The 22185-nt window shown below is 43.9% G+C and overlaps 3 protein-coding genes across 18 annotated transcripts in view; 2 read left to right on the forward strand and 1 right to left on the reverse strand.

Moving 5' to 3' along the window:
* LOC123351060 (solute carrier family 2, facilitated glucose transporter member 11-like) overlaps nt 1–4699 on the forward strand; it is a 30383-nt gene extending 25684 nt beyond the window's left edge. The window contains exons 10-12 of the mRNA XM_044990202.1: nt 748–823; nt 2122–2249; nt 3886–4699. Of these exons, the coding sequence (XP_044846137.1) occupies nt 748–823; nt 2122–2249; nt 3886–4089 (408 nt within the window). The 3' untranslated portion in view covers nt 4090–4699. The remainder of the gene's footprint in view (nt 1–747; nt 824–2121; nt 2250–3885) is intronic.
* A 2377-nt stretch (nt 4700–7076) lies between these two features.
* Nucleotides 7077–18347, reverse strand: HSCB (HscB mitochondrial iron-sulfur cluster cochaperone). Of its 3 annotated transcripts, none has more exons than XM_044990149.1 (6): nt 17971–18347; nt 17641–17737; nt 15670–15759; nt 14474–14618; nt 12042–12089; nt 7077–7250 (listed from the first exon to the last, which is right to left on the reverse strand). In XM_044990149.1, exons 1-6 carry the CDS (start codon nt 18330–18332, stop codon nt 7159–7161), a joined length of 834 nt encoding a protein of 277 aa, XP_044846084.1. In that variant the 5' UTR covers nt 18333–18347; the 3' UTR covers nt 7077–7158. The 3 variants fall into 3 exon arrangements, with proteins under 3 accessions (XP_044846084.1, XP_044846083.1, XP_044846085.1); XM_044990148.1 differs by having other exon boundaries at nt 7077–7268; XM_044990150.1 differs by lacking the exon at nt 7077–7250 and adding an exon at nt 10989–11282.
* Nucleotides 18238–22185, forward strand: part of CHEK2 (checkpoint kinase 2) — a 43104-nt gene continuing 39156 nt past the window's right edge. For 5 of the 14 annotated variants that reach the window (XM_044990137.1, XM_044990144.1, XR_006573913.1 and 2 more), the window contains exons 1-3: nt 18238–18347; nt 19318–19429; nt 20250–20504. In XM_044990137.1, coding sequence (XP_044846072.1) covers nt 20255–20504 — 250 coding nt within the window. In that variant the 5' untranslated portion in view covers nt 18238–18347; nt 19318–19429; nt 20250–20254. Of the gene's footprint in view, nt 18348–18383; nt 18436–18647; nt 18679–19278; nt 19502–20249; nt 20505–22185 lie in introns of those variants that run through there. The other 9 variants (XM_044990142.1, XM_044990147.1, XM_044990138.1 and 6 more) reach the window with 7 other exon arrangements.

Below are 22185 nucleotides of genomic sequence, written 5' to 3' on the forward strand. Positions count from 1 at the left end.
AGAAAATTGGTTTTATACAGCTAAATTCATTCATATGTCTCTGATAAGTGTGCTGCTTCATCATCACACTAACCTTTGCTCTTTTAATGTAAATAAATGTTATTTCATTATTTGGGCCTAGAAAGTTTGTACACATTAGTTATGTGTTTAATGACACTTAGATAATAGATGGGCCCATGGGATTATAGGGCTTCACTGTAGGAGGCTAAACAGTGATAAAACTATATTAAAGTTAAACTAGTAATAATACAGAATTTTACTTTGATTTTACAGACAAAGGAAAGTTTTCCATCTACTAATTATAAATATTACTAACAATGGGGACTCAAGCGCTAATAAGTATTTGTGAAATTGATTGACTAGTATTTTATTGCTTTAAAAGTAAAAACAACAAGAAATTGGCTATTACTAGCAATTAATGGCTAATAGTGACTAAATGGAAGTTGACCAATTTACAACAAAATATGGTAGCTGTGGGATTTTAATTTTTTTTCCATTTATACACTGTAGTATACCAAGGTACAGGGATTAACTTAAATACACAACACTCATTCTTCGAAGACACTTGTTGATTTACTGATCGCTAATTAAACTTAAATTAAAAGCTCTGAGTCAATGACCAATTTTCTGTTATTTATTCAGGTGGTCATTTATGGGTTCAAATGCTAAACACTTTTAACTTTAAGCCAAATGTTAAGACATGATGACTGAAATCTGAACTAAGTACTTTTCATGCTCTTTTTTCAGGAGCTGTATCCCTGGGTGCCTTATTTGAGCATGGCATCTATATTTGCTTTCATCCTGAGCTTTGGGTTAGGTCCAGGTATTGCACATTAGTGAACTTTTGTTTATAAAATTGCCTAAAATGTATCTCTAAAACAGTGCCAATATTGTCTGTAGTGTAAACAAGACAGCTAATACTTCCCCTAGGGATGCTGATGCTCTGGCTAAGATAAACCAAATGCATAGAATAGCATAGGACGATATGACTGATACAGTGCATTCCTTCACTGTATGCTCTCTTCAGGACCATGAAGTGGCCTTCATTCTGGTATCTCTGATGCACCCAAACCACACAGGAAGCAAGTATGCAGTACTGCGGAAAGGGATCTGGGAGTCATAGAGGATCACAAGCTAAATATGAGTCAACAGTGTAACACTTAAAAAACCAAAAACTAAAAAGCAAATATTCTGGGATATAGTAGCAGGCATGTTGTAAGCAAGACAGTAGAAGTAATTCTTCTGCTCTACTCCATGCTGATTAGGCCTCAACTGGAGTAGCGTGTCCTGTTCTGGATGCCACATTTCAAGAAGGACGTGGACAAATTGGAGAAAGTCCAGAGAAAAGCAACAAAAATGATTAAAGGTCTAGAAAACATGACCTATGACGGAAGATTTTAAAAAATGGATTTGTTTAGTCTGGAGAAGAAAAGATAGAGGGGGACATAACTTTTGATGTACTTAAAAACTGTTACAAGGAGGAGGGGGAAAATTTGTTTTTGTTAACCTCTGAGGTGAGGACAAGAAGCAATGATCTTAAATAGCAGCAAGGGACGTTTAGGTTGGACATTAGGAAAAACTTCCTAACTGTCAGCGTAATTAAGCACTGGAATAAGTTGCCTAAGGAGGTTGTAGAATCTCCATCACTGGAGATTTTTAAGAGCAGGTTAGACAAACACCTGTCAGGGATGGTCTAGATAATACTTAGTCCTGCCTTGAGTGCAGAGGACTGGACTAGATGACCTCTCGAGGTCCCCTCCAGTCCTACTATTCTATGAGGCTTGTTGTCATTGTACTTTTAATAGGCCCTTACTTATGCTAAGTTGTATCTTACTCCTTGAGCAGTCCCATTGAAATCAATAAGACTACATCTGTAAGAGGGTACACCTTATTGTGAATAGGGGTTATCAGAATCTGGATCAAAAAGTGTCTAAAAAGAACATTTAAAAAAAGTATTTGGTTAACAAAAGGGATTTATATATAGATCTATCTATATCTTTTACATCAAGGTCAGCTAATGGCATATTCAAAAGCAACTATTATCTTTTTCTTGCTTGAAACTTTCCCTGAAAATGCACACTTACCATAAGAACCTATTCTGTTTCTGAAATTGATCCCCAGGTGGTATAACAAATACACTGACAGCTGAATTATTTACACAGTCTTCACGGCCTGCTGGTTACATGATAGGAGGATCTGTTAGTTGGCTGAGTTTCTTCACAATAGGAATGCTCTTCCCCTTTATAGTGGTACGTATCCATTATATATACCATCTTCTCTCAATTGACTCATGTCCACTTGACTTCTTGCAGAGAAATTCTCCTAGATGCAGAAATTGTTCTTCTTTATACAATAAAGAACTTAGTGCTTAGACTTAAGATAAGTGAAAACTCTCCTTCAACAAAGGTATTATTAGAGTCAGTCACTCTTAGTAGGCAAGTTTATTTTAAGCTATGTACAGATAATACAAACACACACAACAGAAGACAAATAAATAAATAAATAAATAGAAAGTCAGACTGTATAGGGAGAACTAATCTCCAGGTTAGGTTTATGATCAGAAAAAATTGCAGAAAAAGTATAATGAATCCTCACCAAGTTCAGAGCTCACATCTCCTGTCAGCATTTACTTCTTAAGGCCACACCTCTATTTGTCCAAACTCAGTTGTGGACAATCACTTACAATGGAAAACATCTTTGGTCAAGAGAGATTATTTTAGTGAAGACAATACATGTTGCCAAATTCCATTTCTGGTCTAATCATTTCAGTTACTCCACTTGCTCTTGCAAAGAAATTCAGCATACAGAGTGACTGCTGAAAAGGGCTACTGCCTACTGAACTGAGAAACTTCTTTGCATATAACCCTAAAAAATATCAAATAATTGACATGTGTTCTTGGAATAAGTATTTACATAGGGTCAACTCTATGAAGCTATGTAGGTGCCTAAGTCCTGTTTATAGGAGGGGATGATGGTGGTATTCACATTTTAGCTTTTAGCCCACTGGTTAGAGTACTCACCTGGAATTTGGGAGAGCCAAGTTCAGTTCCCCATTTTGTAGCAGTGGGGGAGGGAAGGTCTTTCACATCATCTCTAAGGAGAGCATGCTAATCATTGAGTTACCAGATAGTCTGATGGGGGGTGGGTGGCTCCTCAGACACTTCTGTTGAAGCTGTTCCACTGTGGATAAATAATGAGTCATTGGAGCAGGGGGACATGACAGAGGGTCTCCTATCTCCTAGATGGGTGCCTGAACCCACTGGACTAGAGAGTCATTCTGTCACACCCTCGCCCAGTCTCTGTTTCATTATTTAATCCAAAGTGGAACAGTTTCAACAGGAGAGACTGAGAAAACCTTACCTCAAAATATCCTGTAGCTCAGTGGTTAGTGCACTCTCCTCAAATGTAGGAGACTCCTGTTCAAATCCTCATATCCCCCCCCCCCAATCTGGGGAAGGGCAAATTGCATCCAGCTAAGTGCTCTAACCAGTGGGCTAAATGTTACATTGTAGGCACCACTTCCTACTCCTCATTTTGTGTGGAGCAAGGCAGGCACCGAATTCATTCCCTATGTAACTATGTGGGCTCTTAAGCCAGGAGAGGGGTTCCTGTTGTCGACTGCTAGTAGAGCTAGGCATCTCCCTGCAGATTTGAAGTGTTCTAAAATTAAAAAAAACCACCAACTATATTATTGATCATTTCAGCTAATGATACAACAAAGAGATAGGGAACAGATGGAGCTTCAGCTCACCCTTTCACTTAAAACCTAGATTTGGCACTGGTAGTGACTGTCAACAGTATCTGAGTTAGTATTTTCTAAAATTAACTAGGTATTATTTACTATAATTTTTAATTAATCTCAAACATCCTGTATTTTGCTTTTAGAATGGACTGAAGCAGTATTGCTTTGTGGTGTTTTTACTGGAAAGCTTGTTGATTGCCAGTTTCATCTTCTTTGTCATTCCTGAGACAAAAAACAAATCTTTTCTGGAAATCAAGCGAGAATTTCAACACCTTAACTTTAGAGGAAGAATCAAAGAGAAGGAAGCAGAGCTATGTGAAAGAAGACAGCTCTGCAATGAATTTTAGAGTGCACTTTACATCTCACAGGTGTAAGGCAGCCACATTAATGGGAATTATACACATATGCTCCCATATATTGAGAAAAATAGTGTTAAGGAATGTATTCAAAGATAGCTTGTTATATCATCAGGTGAAACTTATTTAAAAGGTAGACTAATCTTGCTGGAATATCAAAATACTGTATTTTATGTACACATACAGTACTGCCTACAAAAAAGACTCAATTCAATAAAAATGTTGAGAAACATTTGGCTAATGTACACATGCAGAAACAGTGCTGATTACCTGGTCTCATGGAGTACAGACTTCATTGGGGATTGCTCCAAACATTCAATGTGAATCCATGGTATGCCTCACACTCTAACCACATAAGGTGTCAATATGAAGAATTTGGGAGACAGTGATGGGGTTGGAACATCACTTCTTGAAATAAAATGCAGCTATTACTTTAATGTGATATTAGAATGCTGAACATTTTAAAATGGCCATAGTGAACGCAAACCTACTGCTAATTGAAATATTCTAGTTCAGCGGTTCTCAAACTTCATTACAGCGTGACCCCCTTCTGAGAACAAAAATTACTACAAGACTCCAGGAGGGGGGACCGAAGAACCAACCTGCCTGAGCCCCACCATCCTGGGTGGGGTTGGGGGGCCAAACCTGAAGCCCAAGGGCTTCTGCCCTGGGGCAGGAGACATATAATTTTAGCCCTGGGCAGTGGGGCTTGGGCTTGAGACTTGTTGGGGCTCAGGGCCAACACCAGCCTTGGTGACCCCATTAAAATGGGGTTGTTACCCAGTTTGGGGTCCTGACAGTTTGAGAACCCCTGTTCTAGTTACTACATAAAAACACTCCTCCTCCTGCCATTAAGACTAATTCTGCTGACAGGACCCAGCCTGCTTGAGGCTTTTCCTACACAGTCCTATTTCTGTCACAGCACAAAATGGACACAAGCAATGAATCCCATTGGAATGAAGGCAGTAGGTAAGAAACTATATATATGCTTTTTTAGATTCATGATAAAATGTATTACAAGGACTGAATGGTATTGGGGATCAGCATATAACTGGCCTCCCTGAAATTACTGGTTGAAATCCAGCCTCGATTAGAAAAAAAAATAAAATAAAACCATCAAAACAGTTATTTGGTGACCTGTGTGAAAATAATTTGAGTCTCACTGAGTCTGGCTCCCGGTTGATGAAAATACCTGGTCACAAAAGGCAATAAATGGTATCTACAGCAGAGATGCCTAAATTCAACTTGTGATTGAAACTGAACAGTTCTCTCATTCCCTAGAGATGGGTCATTCCAAGACAGGACTGGGGAACACTGACAGCACAGGAAGCCCATAATTAGCTGCCCTTGCTATACATTTTTTCAAGATCCAAATTTCTTGGTCAAGGTATAGTCAAAGTCCAGACTCTAGAAAAGAAAATAATAGAAACAACAATAATTAAAGTAAATAAAGAGATTTTGGGGTCCATTCAAAAGCATCTGGTGGTCCAGATTGGGCGCGCAGTCTGCTTATTGACTACCCCGATGTATAGCTTGAATTGTCAATACTGTACCTGTAGTGTGGAAGAGTCCTGTGTTTAATCACCAGGGCTGTCCATTTTGAATCACAAGTGAACTCACATTTTAAATTTCCCTTAAAACTAAAACACCAAAAGTCTTAATTTATTACTGCATTTACGTTCCCCTTTGATTCCTCACCTTATAAGGATCTGTTATAGGAGCTGTAACTTATGTGCTCTCTGGCTGTTTCCGACTGATGCTACCACTGGTGCAGTTTCACAAGTGATATAATAGCAGGAGCACTACTGTAGAGATGTCAGTGTTTTAACCACTCTTGTCTAGATCTACCCAGAACATGCTTAGATGACATGATGGTTAAAACAGCATAGGCTCCTGGGTTCTCCTCTACATAGACCTGAAGAGTAAAATCAATGGGAAGTTTTAGGGGAAAAAGGCTAACAGACAAAGCCACTGTGTTCTTATTGCTTGCCAGGAAGTTATTTTAATAATTTAATCATTTGTTTTTACAACAATATACAGAGAAATTAGTTTCTACTCTAGATATCTCCTGCTGCACTGCCATGAACTCATCTCTTGTGTGAAATAAGGTCCTATCTGGTTTAGATTCTCAAAAAAGGCTAAATACATGTCTCCCTGTTTGTTCAGTGCACGGCTAGAGCTGGCCAATAATTTAGTTTAAGCATTACAAGGCAACATACAAAGTACGCGCAAGTCTCCACTTTTGATTAATCCTTCCAACTGCCTCACCAACACACAGTGATGTGAAAGGAAATAAGGGAAGCTTTGGGCAGGAGAGTTTGATGAGGTACTTCTTGCTAGATTCATGCAAAAGTAAGATATTAAACACATCCTGATCAAAGTGGTAGTAAACAAGGTAAGAGCGACTATCACACTGGTTGAAGAAGGCAAATGCGTTCCCACCCTGAATAATCTCTGCCCTCAGTAGAACTGAGAAAGTATTTACCATCTGTCTCCAGGTCCTGCAAGAAACTCTCCAGTGAGCAATCTTAACTAAAACTTTTCCTATAAACAAGCACCATTTTCCCCACAGCTGTGAGCGTTTGGTAAGGAGACGGGAAAATCCACCAAAGTGAGCATTCAGGCCTTAATTAGGCAACACTTTTTGATGTCAGTGGAAGTTTTGTCCAAAGACAGCAGCATCAGGCCCTGACTAAATCCCAATAGCAACAGTGATCTACATACTCATTTATTGTCCACTAGGGATAGGTAGATATACTCTTTGGGATATAGAAGGTATAAATATTGAGAGTTAGGAGTGTGGCCACAAAGCTAGCAGTTGGAATTGAGAAGCACAGGGTCATTATTGCCAGCAACATTCCACTTCCAAGACTGCCATCTAATGACAACGGGTAGTACATGGATGTCTTTTACACAGCTCTTCTGTTTCCGTAGGTAAGGAAGGACCGAAAAAATTAAGAGGCACACAATGGCTGTGCTCCTTTTAGTTCCTGAATCAGAAACTACCAATCACTACTTTAATCAAAAGTGGATCAGATCTTAATGGCAAAGAATGTGATATCAGGAAGGATTCTTCTTGCTCTTCACCTTGTCCTCCAAGTTTTCAAAGTATTTCATTTTGGCTAGAAGTTTCTTGGCTTCTTGAAGGTCATCTGAAATGAAACAAAGAACTGAAGTTTATATTAGGATAGAGTCTCTGTTTCATCTTAGAAATTTAATTTAAAACATTTTGTTGTTGTAAAATGGCCATATCAATAACAAAACTAAACGTGAATTTAAAAAACCCAAATACCATGAGTACCACAGTAAAGCCTATGTTGCAACAGTGGAGGCCTCAGTCAGGATTAGGCACAAATGTAAGAAATGGGCTTGTCCCAAATGCTTACAATCTAAAAAGACAAGGTGTACAAAGAATGGGGAAAAGCCATGCAACAGTAGTGCCCTCCAATAACACCTCTGAGAAGGACCAACAAAAAAATCCCAGTGGACCATTAGGCTACTACGTATCAAACTGTAAGACTGGCATCAGAGGAGTGCTTGGATTATTTCCATTACAAACTATAACAGACATAACAAGAGTAAGACCCAGCAGCCTGGCTAGGAATCACTGCTACAACGAAGATTGGCTCCATCCCAACCCCATTGCCAGAAGGGCTCTGCCCGTAACAGGGGCTCTTTCAGCCAGCACTGGAGCATGCCTTCAGGCTCTGTATTTTTTTTAAGTGGTGTTAATAGTGGATCCTTTATGTTGAAGGATTTAATAATATGTTGCAGTTAAAGCAATTTCATCCACTGATGTGAGGCCAGCAGGGCAGGTAATCATTACAGTAGGAAACCCGTAGTAAGGTACCTATAGGCATATGACTGTGGAATTAGAAATATGGGCAGCCTCTGGTCTAAGAGACCAAGAAAAATTGTAATGTTGAGGGAAATTTTAAAATGGAGACAGGGTAGATGAAAGGGTTTGTACCCTGGGGTGAGAGAGGGCCCTGAGATAAGGAGGATCTTGAATTCTTATTTCCACTGATTCCATGGTAGTGGGACTGGCAGAGTAGGGATGCAAAGACCACAGGAGTAGATGACTGAGTTCTGGTACAGCTTTCACCAGTTAGATGTTTGGTATATCATGATGGTCAGTAGGGAGAAAGCGTGGCAGTCCAGGCCGGTGCAACCATTAGGCAAACTAAGCGGCCACCTAGGGTGCCAAGATTTGAGGGTGCCAAAAAGCAGTGCCCAAAATGTCTGGGATGCTCACCCAGCGCCGGCTAAACGTGTAACCCTCTTCCCGCCGCTGTGTGAGGGGGCACTGTGGCTTTGATCAGCTCCAGCCCGCAGGCCGGGAAGTGATGTCATTCCTTCTCTGGACACTGGGGGCACTGCGCTCCTCCCTGCTGCTCTGGCTCTGCCCCAGGGCCCCCACCCCTGCTCAGTCCCGCCGCACCCCCACTCCCCTGAGCTCTGCAGAAGGGCCAGGCCTGCACTCACCAGCGTGGGGAAGTGCAGAGACCCAGCCCCAGCCGCGCCACCGGGGAGTGGTTCCCCCCTGCCCTCCAAGCCAGCCGCGCCCCTGCAGAGGCCTGCCCCCCCCTCACTCCCTCCCACCCCCCCGAGGCCTGGGGCACCACACTCCCTCCCCCCACAGGGGGGCTGCGTAGGGCCCCAGAATATCTAGGGACGGCCCTAGTACCCGCCACCCTACCCGCAGCCAGCCCCTGCCACACCCCCATGCCTGAAGCCAGCCCTACACCCCATCTCCAGTCAGCCCCCACCACACACCCCTGCCCGAAGCGAGCTAGCCCCATACTCCCCTGTCTCCAGCCAGGCCCTGCCACACCCCCCTGCCCAAAGCCAGCCAGCCAGCCACACACCCTGTCAGGTTATTCATTTATTTTCATTAAATATGTAGACTAAATAATGAAATTAATAATTTTTCAAGCCAAATGTGTATTAATGCTAATGAACAATGCCACATTATGCAGTATTCATTTTTGAAAGTTTATAAAGTGGGCGGTGCAAGGTGAAAGTTTTGCCTAGGGCACAAAATATCCTTGCACCTGATTCCATCCCACCTGAACTATAGGAAGTCATCTCCAAACTGGATCTGACAGAGTATGTGTCCATTTAGCATGCAAGCCCCAGATGAGATTAAGGTGGGACTGATTTTAGTGTACCATTGGCTCTGCTGCACTGTCAAGTCCCTTTGTAAGGGGACTACATGCCTCAGCCTGGTGGCTATGGAAATACAGGGAAGGATTCAAATCACTGAGAGCAATCTTCATGTAGGTGATGAATCTTCAGAGGTGGACAGGGGATCCTGGACATCATGAGAGCCATGGGCCTATCAAAGGTAGTTACTGGATCAACTCACAGACATGGCCACTCTTTGGACCTGTTTTTTGGATTGGGACTGCAAGTTAAGCAACTGAATCTTAAACTAGCATCATGGACCAACAGTTACTGCCTATGGTTTGAGGCTGGGGCTCATTTCTACTGTCAGGGTGAGACACCTCTTTGAATGGTCTGCCTTTACTGATTAATGGAACTAGAAGGGTTTCAGAGAGTCTTGTTCCATTGTTAGGCCACAATCTTGATGATTAGGGAAGACAATACTTCTGGTTTCCTGGTGACAGAACAAGGTCTTGAGGGAACAAGGGTCTCATCTTGGCTGGTAGTTTCAGGCAGCGATTGTCACTCAGGTAGTGAAGATGGTGAGAGAGTTTGTCTTGCAGGCAGTGTTGTGGATCCACATACTTCCTGGCAGGTGATGTGAGGCAAACCTGCAGCCAGACCAGGGCTACTCACTCAGCTGTCCCTCCCACAAAGCTGCACTGAGCCATCACTCAGGCATGTGGCAACACTGCAGTGAATTCTCTTTCCCACAGAGCCTGCAGTTACTCAGCCATCCCTGAGCAGAGCCTGGGTCAGATGACATCCAGGCTCAGGTATTTCTCCAAGCCCACCAAAGCTGCAAATCACTCTGTGCAACAGCATTACCCAGTTCAGAAAACTTCTGCTGCTTCACAGTATATCAGAGTCACTAGACTAGCGGTCCCCAATGCAGTGCCTGCCGGCACCATGGTGCCTGCCGGGGCATCTAAGTGCGCCTGCGAATTTCAGCGGCGATGTCTCTGGATGACACTGCTTGTCAGCAGCATTTCGGCGGATGCTTGTCCGCCGCCACGGCCCTCTGTGGCTCATCGTCTGGTGCCTGCCAGACAAAAGAGGTGGGGGACCACTGCTCTAGACTGCCAGCCTGCTCCTGACCAGTTCTTACCCTGCCTCCTGGCCCCCCCACCCGATTCTGAACCATCTGGCTTTGACCTCTGTCATATACCTGGACTCCGGCTACAGACCTGATTGACTTATCTACAGACATGGATTCCTGTTCCGACCCTGGCTGTCCCCAGATCCCTTGGCCCAGTGCCAACCCTACATCCAGCTTTGTCCTCTGCTCCAACCACCTATCTCACAGAACTGGAAGGGACCCTGAAAGGTCATGGAGTCCAGCCCCCTGCCTTCACTAGCAGGACCAAGTACTGATTTTGCCGCAGATCCTTAAGTGGCCCCCTCAAGGATTGAGCTCACAAGCCTGGGTTTAGCAGGCCAATGCTCAAACCACTGAGCTATCCCTCCCCCATGACAGGTGGAGGCCAGTGGGGAAACAGTGGGTCCCTTGTTTGCCTCTCTGTGAGGGCAGGGAGCATCCTGCTTAGAAGGAAGCAGTAGTGCACACTGCTCAGAAAGTCATCAATTGACACTGACAATCTAATTAATTATTGAGCTGTGTTCCACCTTGGGTAAGATTATGGAGAAGGCTGTGGCGAGACATGGCTCACACTATCTAGAATGCTTTTTCTCTCTTCAACACTTTGCAATGCGAACACAGACCTGGCCTTGGCAAAGACTGTCGTGGTTGATTATCTTCTCCAGGAGATGGATGAATATCAGGTGTTCATGCTGGTGGTATTCGATCTGTCAGCTGCCTATGACACCATTAATCATAAGATGTTGACTCACCAGCAGACCCTAGCAGGAGTGGAGAAGGCTGCTCTTCAGTGGCTTTGTTCTTTTTTCTTGGAGAGATCTCATTGGCATTTTGCTGTGGCAAGTTCGCAATTACTCCTCCTCCCAAAGGGCTGTTGATTGTGGGGTCCCAAAGAGTACCATTTTGTCACCCTGCCAGCCTTCAAGGTATATATATGGGGCTGTTAGGAGAGTTAGCCAGGAGGCATGGGATGCAACATTGTCAGTTTTCTCTCATTTGACTCAAAAAAGAACAGGAGTACTTGTAGCACCTTAGAGACTAACAAATTTATTTGAGCATAAGCTTTCGTGGGCTACATCCGATGAAGTGGGTATTCACCCACAAAAGCTCATGCTCCAATATGTCTGTTAGTCTCTAAGGTGCCACAAGTATTCCTGTTTGCGGATACAGACTAACACAGCTGCTACTCTGAAACCTGTCATTTGACTCAGAGAATGTCATTCAGTGCCACAGCCAGTGTCTAAAATTGGGGTATGGATGAGAGTAAGATGGCCAAGACTTAACCCAGACAATACTGACATGATGACAGTGAGCTTAAGGAAAAGAGGTGATGACAGTGGAGGTAATTTCAGTCTTTTTCACTGAAGGACAATGGCCATTAGGGTTTGCATCTTACATGCAGATGCATCATAAAACCATTCAGAGACAAGCTGGTGCAAAACACAGCAGCCTGCTCACTGAGCAGGTCATCTTGCTAGAAGCTTGATATCAGTACTCTGGGATCTGTACTGACTTGCCCATTGGTCTCTGGAAGTTTTTTATTTTTAAAGGCAGTGAATGACACTTGAATTCTGTAGTTCCCTAAATACTTTATACCAAAGCATGCTGTTTTTAGCACTCATTACTCTGACATTATAACAGTAAAACAATTCAAGAAGTAACTGATTGAGATCACTACCTCTTTCAAAAGCTTTGCTCACATCCTTGGTCAATTCTTCTCGTTTAACTGTAAAAAACCAAAAAATACATTGCCTTATTCAAAGCTGTATATATGCTCACTGAGCACTTTCAATAACATTGCATTATGACTTCATGCTGGGAAATAGATATGCTGCCAGCACCTTTGCAATAATGTTGTTGCTAACTGTTTTGTTCTGTCACTAGCTATTAAACAGTTTAGCACCAAATCAAGCAAGTGAATTTTAGTGTAAATAGGGAGATTAATGTTATCACAAACTTTAAGGGCTAGTAGTTTGGTTGAAACTTCAGCTTGCACTCTGAATTTTATTTTACCCTTTCACAATACTGACTATTGCTATTATTTCTTGCAGCCAGGATCATTAACCCTGCAGAATGGAAGTGTGAAAATACTTCACCATTGAACTGATGTTTGGCCACTACCTAGAACACATTCATGGAGAAAGTAGGCAGGATGAGAGGACACTCTTACAGCACTCTCCCAAATACACAGTTACCATATATTAAAAACTTTGTGGGTGAAAGTACAAGTCTCTTCAAACCAAATACTTCGCTACATTTTCTCCATATTAACATGCTTTACCATAAAGTGATTTAAAATGTTCTTTGAAATTGGTGACAGTGTTGTTATAGTATATATGTTCTCTTGTCATGGTGACTGGCATTAATATTTAGAGAAAAGTTTCCTGAGTGACCCTCTGAGCAGAGCACCTTTAACAGCTCCCTACTATGTGCCATATCATGCTAGACTATCCTCTCCTTTGTTCAGTAGATGAGACTTGCTGTACTCAAACTCTACATCTTCATTTCATCAGTTTGCACTGGTGTGTCCTGCGGACAGATGAAGTTCAGACTGTTCATCACTATGTAACCTTCCAATTTATTAACTATCCGTCTTCTGAACCATCATCCACCTGGTACTTCTCCACAGTTGACAAGCCCTCAAACTTTCAATGCTTGCTGGAGTTCAGTGAAAGTGAAGAGTGATAGACTGTCAAGCAAGAAAAGACTCCCAAGATTTTCCACTTTGAGCTCTTGCATCACACAGCACTGCTCCCTACACCATTTTCCTAAATGTCTTCTCTAAGTTCTCCTTGGGCTTCTGTGTTGCTCCACTATCTCTTTGGAGCCAAGAATTACTTCCCCCATCAGGCTTAACACTTTCTCAATCTCCACGCTGAATACTTCCTTCACACTAACCCATTACTCTTTATTCTGACAACTTCAAACACTGAATAATGTATTTCTCTTTATAGGCAACATGACCTAAAACACATTTAAACCATTATTCAAAATCTATATGCACATTTATTTGTTGCCAAACTAGGTAGAAGCTTGCTAAATAGATTATAACAGGCACTAGATACGTTTCCTGTTAGTAAGATTTTGTTCATGATATTGCATGTATGGAATTTTGCTGTAAAAAGCAAAATTCTGTTAATAACATTAACAGAAATAATATTTGCTTTGAAAAGGTAGCCGTTATAACAAGCTGTGGCTGCACCGGACTAGCAAAGCTTAACTAATAAAGTCCTTTTTAGATTGCTTATAAAAAGGATCCCTATTCCTTGGGGCACCTTGGTAAGCAGTGTAAGTTATCTTGTTTCCAGTCTGGGTGGAAAAAATGCAAGTAGTTTTGCAGCTCAATCTACCAGCACAAACTGGTATCCAGACCCCCCTGACAATCTCTAGTACACCATGTATACATATTCATCTGGGACAGGAGAACCGAGAGGTCAATTAAAAAAATAGAGAAGAGGTAATGATATTTACATTCTCTGTAGACTAAAACAATAGGAAAATTGCTTCTTTAAAAAAAAAAAATCTGTCCAGTAGTTTAAGAGAAAATTGGTACAATGAAAGGACAAAAGAGAAACTGGAGATTAGGGCTCCTAGATATAGCATCTTCCAGGAGAGCTCTCTAGAACAAGGAACCTGGAGGGTGTGCTTCTAGAAACAGAAGCCGCAGGACAGAAGCCCAGGGGCTGCAGGTAAGTGCTGCAGAAGATTAAGGTAGAAAATGAATTGGACTGCAGAACCACAGGGCCAAAGGAGAAGAGCTGTGCACCCTTGGGCCCAAGTGGAGAGATCGCACTAAGAAATACAGGCCCCATGGGAGAGTGCTGTGCAAACCCTGCTATCAAAAGGAGAGACTTATTTCAAGTTTATTTATATTTAATAAAGTAGAACCTTAACAGGGGAATTTTGCTTTAAACGGTTTTGAACTGTGTGGTATTCTTAGGGGGCCCTGGGCAGGGAGCACCTACAGTGCCATGATCAGGCAGCAGGAGGTGCTATGGGACAGCCCCCCCCCATTACATCACCTTAATTAGAGAGACTAGCCTTTTTTCACATTATAGAAAATATAGTATTGTAACTTATTTTTGTACATTAGACAAGTCTAGACTTCACCTGCAATGAAACTCTCAATCTCTTCTATTTTAGCCTCATTATTAGGTTCTGCCAGTGTCTCATTGATTTCCATGATTTCTTTGAGGAACTCCACATCTATGTCACTGTCTGTCCCTTTCGCCAGTTCCACTCCATTCAGCTCCAGCTGGTGAAGAAGAAAACAATGGGCTCACAATATCTGCTGCTGCCAGGTCTGTATTTCAATCCCAACCACTTTCCAAAATATCAAATCACTAAGAGCTTATCTACACGTGCAGTTAATCAGGAAAAACTCCCTGTGTAGACAAGCTCCAAAATTAGCAGTTAGCTAATGCACAAAGGGGCACAGGGAGCTGTTAGGGGCAAGGCTTAAAGTAAGTATAGGAGGTACGTCTTTGCTCAGAGATAATTAATCTGTTGGATGGGCAACAGACTATTAGTCCATGTCTACACTGCCACTTATGATGGCAAAATTTATGTTGCTCAGGGGTATAAAAAACCCCATCCCCGAGTGACATACATTTTGCCAGCATAAGTGGTAGTATGCACAGCAATATGTCAGTGGGAGAGCTTCTCCCGCCAACGTAGCTACGGCTGCTCGTTGGGGATGGTTTAATATGTTGACAGGAGAGCTCTCTTCCGTCGGCTTAGACTGGCTACATGAGAGATCTTACAGTGATGCAGCTGCATTGGTATAGCTATGCTGCTGTAAGGTCTCTAGTGTAGCCGTAGCTTTAGTGAGATTACAGAGATAAAACTAATAAAAGAAAAAAGTTATTCCATAGTCAAGATGCTAACAGGGGGAGGGATAGCTCAATGGTTTGAGCATTGGCCTGCTAAACCCAGGATTATAAATTCAATCCTTGAGGGGGCCATTTAGGGATCTGGGGCAAAAATCTGTCTGGGGATTGGTCCTGCTTTGAGCAGGCAGTTGGACTAGATGACCTCCTGAGGTCCCTTCCAACCCTGGTATTTTATGATTCTAGGTGGGACAGAGGAGCTCTTTGGCCTCCTTCAGTCTCAAAGATTCCCGTTTTCTCTTGTGAAAGCACATGAATGGTGGGAAAGCAGTGGAGGAGGTACACAAGATTTGGTTCTTTATACTGTAACAAACTACAGTCATCTCCACATGGTTATGGTGCAATACTGCAGTACCGAAATCTTTATAAAAGGCAAAAGATTTATACGATCTGAAGAGAAACTATTAGACACCTTACTAGGTACAATCCACGTCTCAAGGGACTTAGAAGGGTTTGGTAGGCTCTGTTAACCAAGGAAGAGTGTTGTTCAGAAAAGTCCCGCTCTTTCTGTCAACAGAAGATCCAGAAATATTTGTATTACACAGAACTGCCATATTTACAATAAAAGCCAAATCATGCCACATTTAATCAGCATTAAGAAATAAAATTACTATATGAACAGTACATGTCAGTGCAATCTTTAATTGCAATAAAATCTCTACCAAAACATTTAAGGAAGCCAAAAGAATTAAACTGTTATGGAGCTAGATAAGAATGTTGGGTACATTAGAACTACCCAGTGAATACCAGCACTTTACTGGTTCAAAATCTGTTACCTCTGTGATCAAAGTTTAATTTTTTTCTTTATTTTTTAAATGCAGGACTTCAATTGCTTTTCTTCAGCTAGACCAGCAGTTCTCAACCAGGTGTCTGGGGCCCGCTGGGGGGGCTGCAAGGTTTCAGGGGGTCTGCCACGCAGGACCAGCATTAGACTCGCTGGGGCCCAGGGCAGAAAGCTGAAGCATTAGACTCACGGGGGCCCTGTGATGTGGGGCCTTAGGCAATTGCCCTGCTTGCTACCCTCCAGCACAGGCCCTGGCTTTTATATGCAGAAAAGCAGTTGTTGTGGCACAGGTGGGCTGCAGAGTTTTTATAACATATTGGGGTGGCCTCAGGGGAAAAATGGTTGAGAACCCCTGAGCTAGACCAACTTGTAATTTGACCTCTTAAATCTCACACTAAGCAGGGCTGGGCATAGTCTATATTTGCAGAAGATGCTTCCAAACAACCAAGCCAAAGTTTTCGAAAAAAGGGACCCAAATTTAAAAACCGTAACTTGGGACTCCCAGGGTATGTCTATGTACTCCGTGACAGTGAGCTTCCCAGCCCTGGTTGACACTTGGATCAGCAGGGCTTAAACTGGTGCTCTAAAAATAGCTGGGTGGACAGTGCTTTGAAGTTGTGGCTCAAGCACTGAAGCTAGTGAGTGGAGTGGGCTTCAGAGCCTGAACTTCAGCCTGGATCACAACTTCAAAGTGGTGTCTATACAGACATTTTTTGAGCACTAACTTGAGTCTGTCAACCCAGGTTGGGAGGCTTGCTGCTGTGGGCTGTGTAAACATACTCCATTCTGCAAATGAGGCCCCAGGACCATGTATTCTCACCATGTTTGAAAATCTGACCCCTGGAATCTCAGAGGATGTCAGACATCCACAACTGGAGAGAATCAATTAATGGAAGTGTTTTGAAAATTTGGACCTTAGGTTCCAGTGGCCGGGTGGACCCAAAAGAAACTTTATTTCAGAGGAAGAGGGGAAGACTACATGACATTGATTCACCATAATAAGTACACTTTACATCCGCCAAACATCACTGATGTAAGCCTCAAGCACTGGACAAGTGAGAGAATGGGTGCAGACAGCCTGGGGGTGTGCAGGGATTCCTCCTCTTCCCCAAATTTAGGGGTTGCATTAAGAAAGAAAATTGAGTTTGGAATAGAATCTTGTTTATCTCACTTTATTAGAAGTGGACAAATTCAGTTATCGACAAAAGTACTTTTTAAAGTGACATTCAACAGCAACTCTTAAAAAAAAGCTTAGTCCCTCCAAATAATAATAATAATAAAAAAAAGCTCTCTCTCTACCTCAAGTGAAAATCATTCCATTTCATGGACAGGGAACTTGCAGTGCAAACTAGGAATGTATATGAAGCTTCTGAGAAAGTCAGGGGCAGTGATTAGAGAACCCTGGGCTCTACCTCCCACCCCGTACTCAGTCCATGCAAATGCACAGATTTGGGAGCTGATTCCTAAATAAATGTTGAGCTGCCAATGAGTTGTCACCATGCCCTTTGCCTGGGTGACTTTCACTGGGAAAAGGGACAACTAGCCTACACCAAGGCCTGTGCCTGGAGGCCCAAAGGAGTTAGGGTGATGAAGACTTGCCCAACCTGGGGTCTCTGGCTGAAGTAATCAGGGTGCAGGGAGCGCTGCAAGCTCCGGAATCGCTGCTGTAGCTGCTGCACATTGATGTTGAATGAGTGATTGCTGGGGAGAGAGAAGTGGGAAAGCATGAGAGCTACAGCTAGCCCACTATTGTCCCCAACCCCAAAACTCCCTCAAGCCCTAACCTTCCCCACTGCCAGCTCCAACCTCCGAGGCCCTCTCCTGGTTCTCAGCCCCCCCTCCAACCTTCCCACCCTTCCCCCACCCCCATGCTCCCCTCAAGCCCTAACACCCCACCCCTCCGAGGACCGCCCCTGGTTCTCAGCCCCCCTCACCAGCCCATAAGGCGGAAGAGGTCAGGCTGGGACTCCGGGGGCTGCAAGGCCTGGCAGGCCGGACAGAAGCGAGGCAGCCCCCCACGATCGGGGAGAGGGATACCACAACTCCAGCAGCGTGGGCCGGGGAGAGAGCCGGGCTCTGCGCTACGGGGCCGAGAAGAGGCGGCTGGAGCCTGAGAGGCCCACAGCGCCCTGCAGAGCTGGCCCCTCCGCACAACCCACATCGGGACAGAACTACAACTCCCAGCAGCCCCCGCGAGACCAGCTACAGCCGGATTGGCTGCGTTTATAAGAAGAATCGCGCGGGGCGCATGCGCAATGAGCGGCGAGGTCGGGGTCGGAGTCGGGTCACCATTCATTCGTTCCGCGCGCGGGTGAGTCCGGGTCTCAGGTTCGCGTGGCGATCAGTCCCCATTGCCCCCTGCGCGAGTCCACCCCGCCCCTTGGAGTCCGCACGCGCCGGTAGGCCCGGCCGCGGCCTGCCCCCGCCGCGCTGAACTCCCGAGGGGAGGGGCCGGGCCGGGCCGTCTGACGGAGGCACCCCTGCGCGCCGCCTCGTTCACGCGGCTGACTGGGCGGCGGGTGCGCTGGTCTCTGCCCCTGGTGGCCGCAGCTCAGCCTGCCCGGGCCTCGGAGCCGTCCCTCCCAATGCCGCACTAAGCGGGTCCCGCGAAGCAAGGCGGGGGGAGGCTGGTTGGTGGGACGGTCAGTCAGGGCTTGGGTCCGCCTCAGCACTAGCCGGGGAGTCTCTGTTGCCCCCCCCCCCCGCAGTGATTTACCTCTCTGCCGGCGCTGCGAGGGTGGGGCGTGACCACTCTTGCGCTTCCCTGTCTGAAAGTCATTTTTTTGCGGGAAGCAAGGAAATCTGCATGTGACATGAATTCTGTGCATGTGCAGTGGCGCAGAATTCGTCAGGAGGACTTTTTGGAGGTTATGTGAACTGCCCACCCATGGCTTCTGCAACCTCACATTTCTCTGCCAGAGTTGGGGGCTTTACACTAATGTCCCTGTTGTGTTTCCATTTGGGTGACAGCCTCTTGTTTCCCCATAACTATCTCTTTTAGTGGCTTCTACAGTACCTATCACAACAGTCCCCAAAACGCTCTCTCTGATGGGTTAAATGAATACAGCATCTTTTACTTTCCATCCAGCTCTAGTCTGGTGTTACTGTACATTGTGAAAAGGCTCCTGTGCACCTCCCCTATGGTAGCTGCATTTCAGATGGGGGCTAAGCAATTGCTGCTGGAATGATCAGTAATGTGGAGAAGTGCTTTGGGGTCTCTCTAGCTGAAATGTACTGTGGAAATACATGATCATTATAATCTTCAATTAACTGCTTTACAGATTATTTCGTGCTCTGATGCCTATTTCTTGCGCAAGTGTAGCAGCTGATTATATAAGCTTCATGTCATTGTGTACCTATGTAGAGTATCTGCAATCAAGGTTGAGACTTTAGGTGTGTATCCAAAGCTAAGGCAAAAACAAAAGAAACAACCTTTCTTGGGATGTCCAGCGGTTTATCAGAGTAGTAAGTAGTATAAAATGAAGTTTTTTTTTTTTTTTTTTTAAATAAACTGTCCACACAGACTGGCCTCTTTTTCAGGAATGGTACCAGTGTTGGGAAGGGACGGCATCAGAAGCTTTTCTATAATATTACATGTTTTTTTGCTCAGGATTTGCTACTTGTAGCATTCTTTTTGCCAAGGTGAATCATTGTCTAGTTTGTCCCATTCTGTTTGGAGAGTTATTGCTGTTGTTATACAAATGCACATGAAATCCGTGCCCTGAAGAGCTTACCCAAAAGTCAGGGATTGTGGTTAAACTGCTGCTGTACAACCAGCAGAGGGAGTGTTACACACTTTTTTGAAATTCTTGTTCAATTGAAGTGGATTACAAAAAAAAAAAGAGCAAACTGAACATTACCCACAAGCCTGCTGAGTTCTTTAGGCCAGAAATTTTATCTTGAAAACTACTACATTGTCTGTTTCAATTGTACACCTCTACCCCGATATAATGCTGTCCTTGGGAGCCCAAAAATCTTACTGCGTTATAGGTGAAACGGCGTTATATCAAACTTGCTTTGATCCACTGGAGCGTGCAATGCCCACTCACACCCCCCCGCACTGCTTTACCGTGTTATATCTGAATTGGTGTTATATCGGGTCACGTTATATCGGGGTAGAGGTGTATTTAAATATTTGTCAGCTGAATTAGCTTTGGTGATGAGACTCCTATGCAATATAAAGTAATCTCTGTTTTAAACTTTGGTTCTGAAGCCAAGATGTCTCGAGAGACTGGAAATGAATCCCAGCAATCTCAAGGTGCCCAGCAGTCTCAGAGTGGTACAAGTTCTTCCTCCAGTGGATCACAGAGTGCCAGTCAGTCGTCTTCCAGTTCTGGGACCCTCAGTTCTTTGGACACAGTTCCTACTCAGGAACTTCCTTCAATTCCTGAGGATCAGGAACCTGAAGAAATCATTCCTCAGCCATGGGGTCGACTCTTTGCACTTGGAAAGGGTTTCTGCAATTATGGTATGTATATACCATAGTGGGTTCTCTCAAGCCAATGTGTGTAATAGGACAAAAACTCCTGAAGAAGTTTAATAAAATGGAATATTTAACTTTTGAATGAATGATGAAGTATAATTGATGGTGTGATTGCAGTTTTTGTTTGGATTTTTGTAGGGAGTGTATATTCAGTAAGAAATGTTGCTGCCATAGGGAACTGAGATGCACAGCATCTACAAATCTGGAGGAAGAATTCTTTCAGAATTCTCCTTTACTGCCTCCCTATTTGCCTGGCTAAGATTTTATGCTATTGAATGTTAGTATAGCCCAGGGATTGGCAACCTTTGGCATGCGGCTCGCCAGGGTAAGCACCTTGGTGGGCCGGGCCGGATTGTTTACCTGCCGCGTCTGCAGGTTCAGCTGATTGGGGCTCCCACTGGCTGTGGTTCGCTGCCCCAAGCCAATGGGGACTGCGGGAAGCAGCGCGGTCCGAGGGATGTGCTGGCTGCCGCTTTCCACCAACCCCATTGGCCTGGAGCGGCGAACTGCAGCCAGTGGGAGCCGCGATCAGCTGAACCTGCGGATGCGGCAGGTAAACAAACCGGCCCGGCCAGCCAGGGTGCTTACCCCGGCAAAGCGCATGCCAAAGGTTGCCGATCCCTGATATTGCCATATATTTGTAGAATTTCACCCCAAAGCAGAATGAAACAAAACCTTTTAACTTGTCTCATTACTGAACCCAAGGTGGGAAAAAGAATAATGACATCCATAAGAATAATTTGATGCCTAGAATCATGCCATCTATCTGCTAGAACTAAAAAAAGGTGTTTTAATCAGCGTGACTCAGTAGCAGTCTGTATGCTCTTTCTGGTCTTAGGCAGAGCAAGTTAAGTGCAGATCAACATACTTAGTGCAGCCATACTGTGGGAGCAGTGCTTTTACTATGATCTCATGCCAGTCTGCTGTATTGAATTGGAGTAGATAGACCTTAGAGCCACAGCAAGCTTCACTTGCTTGTTAGCGGTCTGCCATTAGGTTTTCCTTTGTTAATAATGCACAATTACCTTATTTTTAAAATAGATTAATAGGAGAATAAATTTATAACAGTTCTATCACAGTTCTATCAGGCAGTGTTTGCATTTTTCTGGTGGTAACTGTGACTCCTCTTAAAACGGGATATGAAAAATTACCATGTCTATTAGCCCAGAGTCCATACAAAAAGATTTTCTTTTATATCAGGATCTAGCTAGGAGGTGCCTAATGAATTTGAAATTCTACCTTCCTTCTAGCTGCTGGAAGGGAAAAGGTGCATTCTGCTTCTAGTGCCTTCCCCAAAACCACCTAGCTGCTGTTAAGGAGAAGGGTTTCCACTACTTTATACATTGTTCAGCTTCCTGGGTGCTGTGGGAGGCAGGGGAATAAGTCTCTTTTACTGTCACTCTTCCCCAGCCTTCGATTTTTGAAACTTCTCTAGTGGATTGATTATTCCATCACAATACTAAATTTGAGTACCTCTATTATTGCTCAAAGTTCTCCCAAGCACCAGCAATCTAAAATTAATCTTATTCTAGACAATTTCACATCTGTCCATCACTGACCAGAGTTGTGTTTATTTTACATTGCTGTTGCCTGACAAAGTTCTGAGCAACAGCAGACGCCTTGGAGCTATCTGCAGAAATGGGGACATCATATAATACTAGATGCA

The sequence above is a fragment of the Mauremys mutica genome, chromosome 16 (genome assembly GCF_020497125.1).
Source record: "Mauremys mutica isolate MM-2020 ecotype Southern chromosome 16, ASM2049712v1, whole genome shotgun sequence".
NCBI lineage: Eukaryota > Metazoa > Chordata > Testudines > Geoemydidae > Mauremys > Mauremys mutica.

Bases quoted from the DNA above. Each gene is read 5' to 3' on its own strand.
- HSCB (XM_044990148.1), bottom strand. From the start codon at position 18,332: ATGAATGGTGACCCGACTCCGACCCCGACCTCGCCGCTCATTGCGCAT. The intron at 17,738-17,970 runs GTGAGGGGGGCT...CTCTCTCCCCAG, and splicing joins CTCTTCCGCCTTATGGGCTG to CAATCACTCATTCAACATCA. The intron at 7,269-12,041 runs GTAGTGATCTCA...TATAAACTTCAG, and splicing joins GAGCAAAGCTTTTGAAAGAG to TTCTTTGTTTCATTTCAGAT.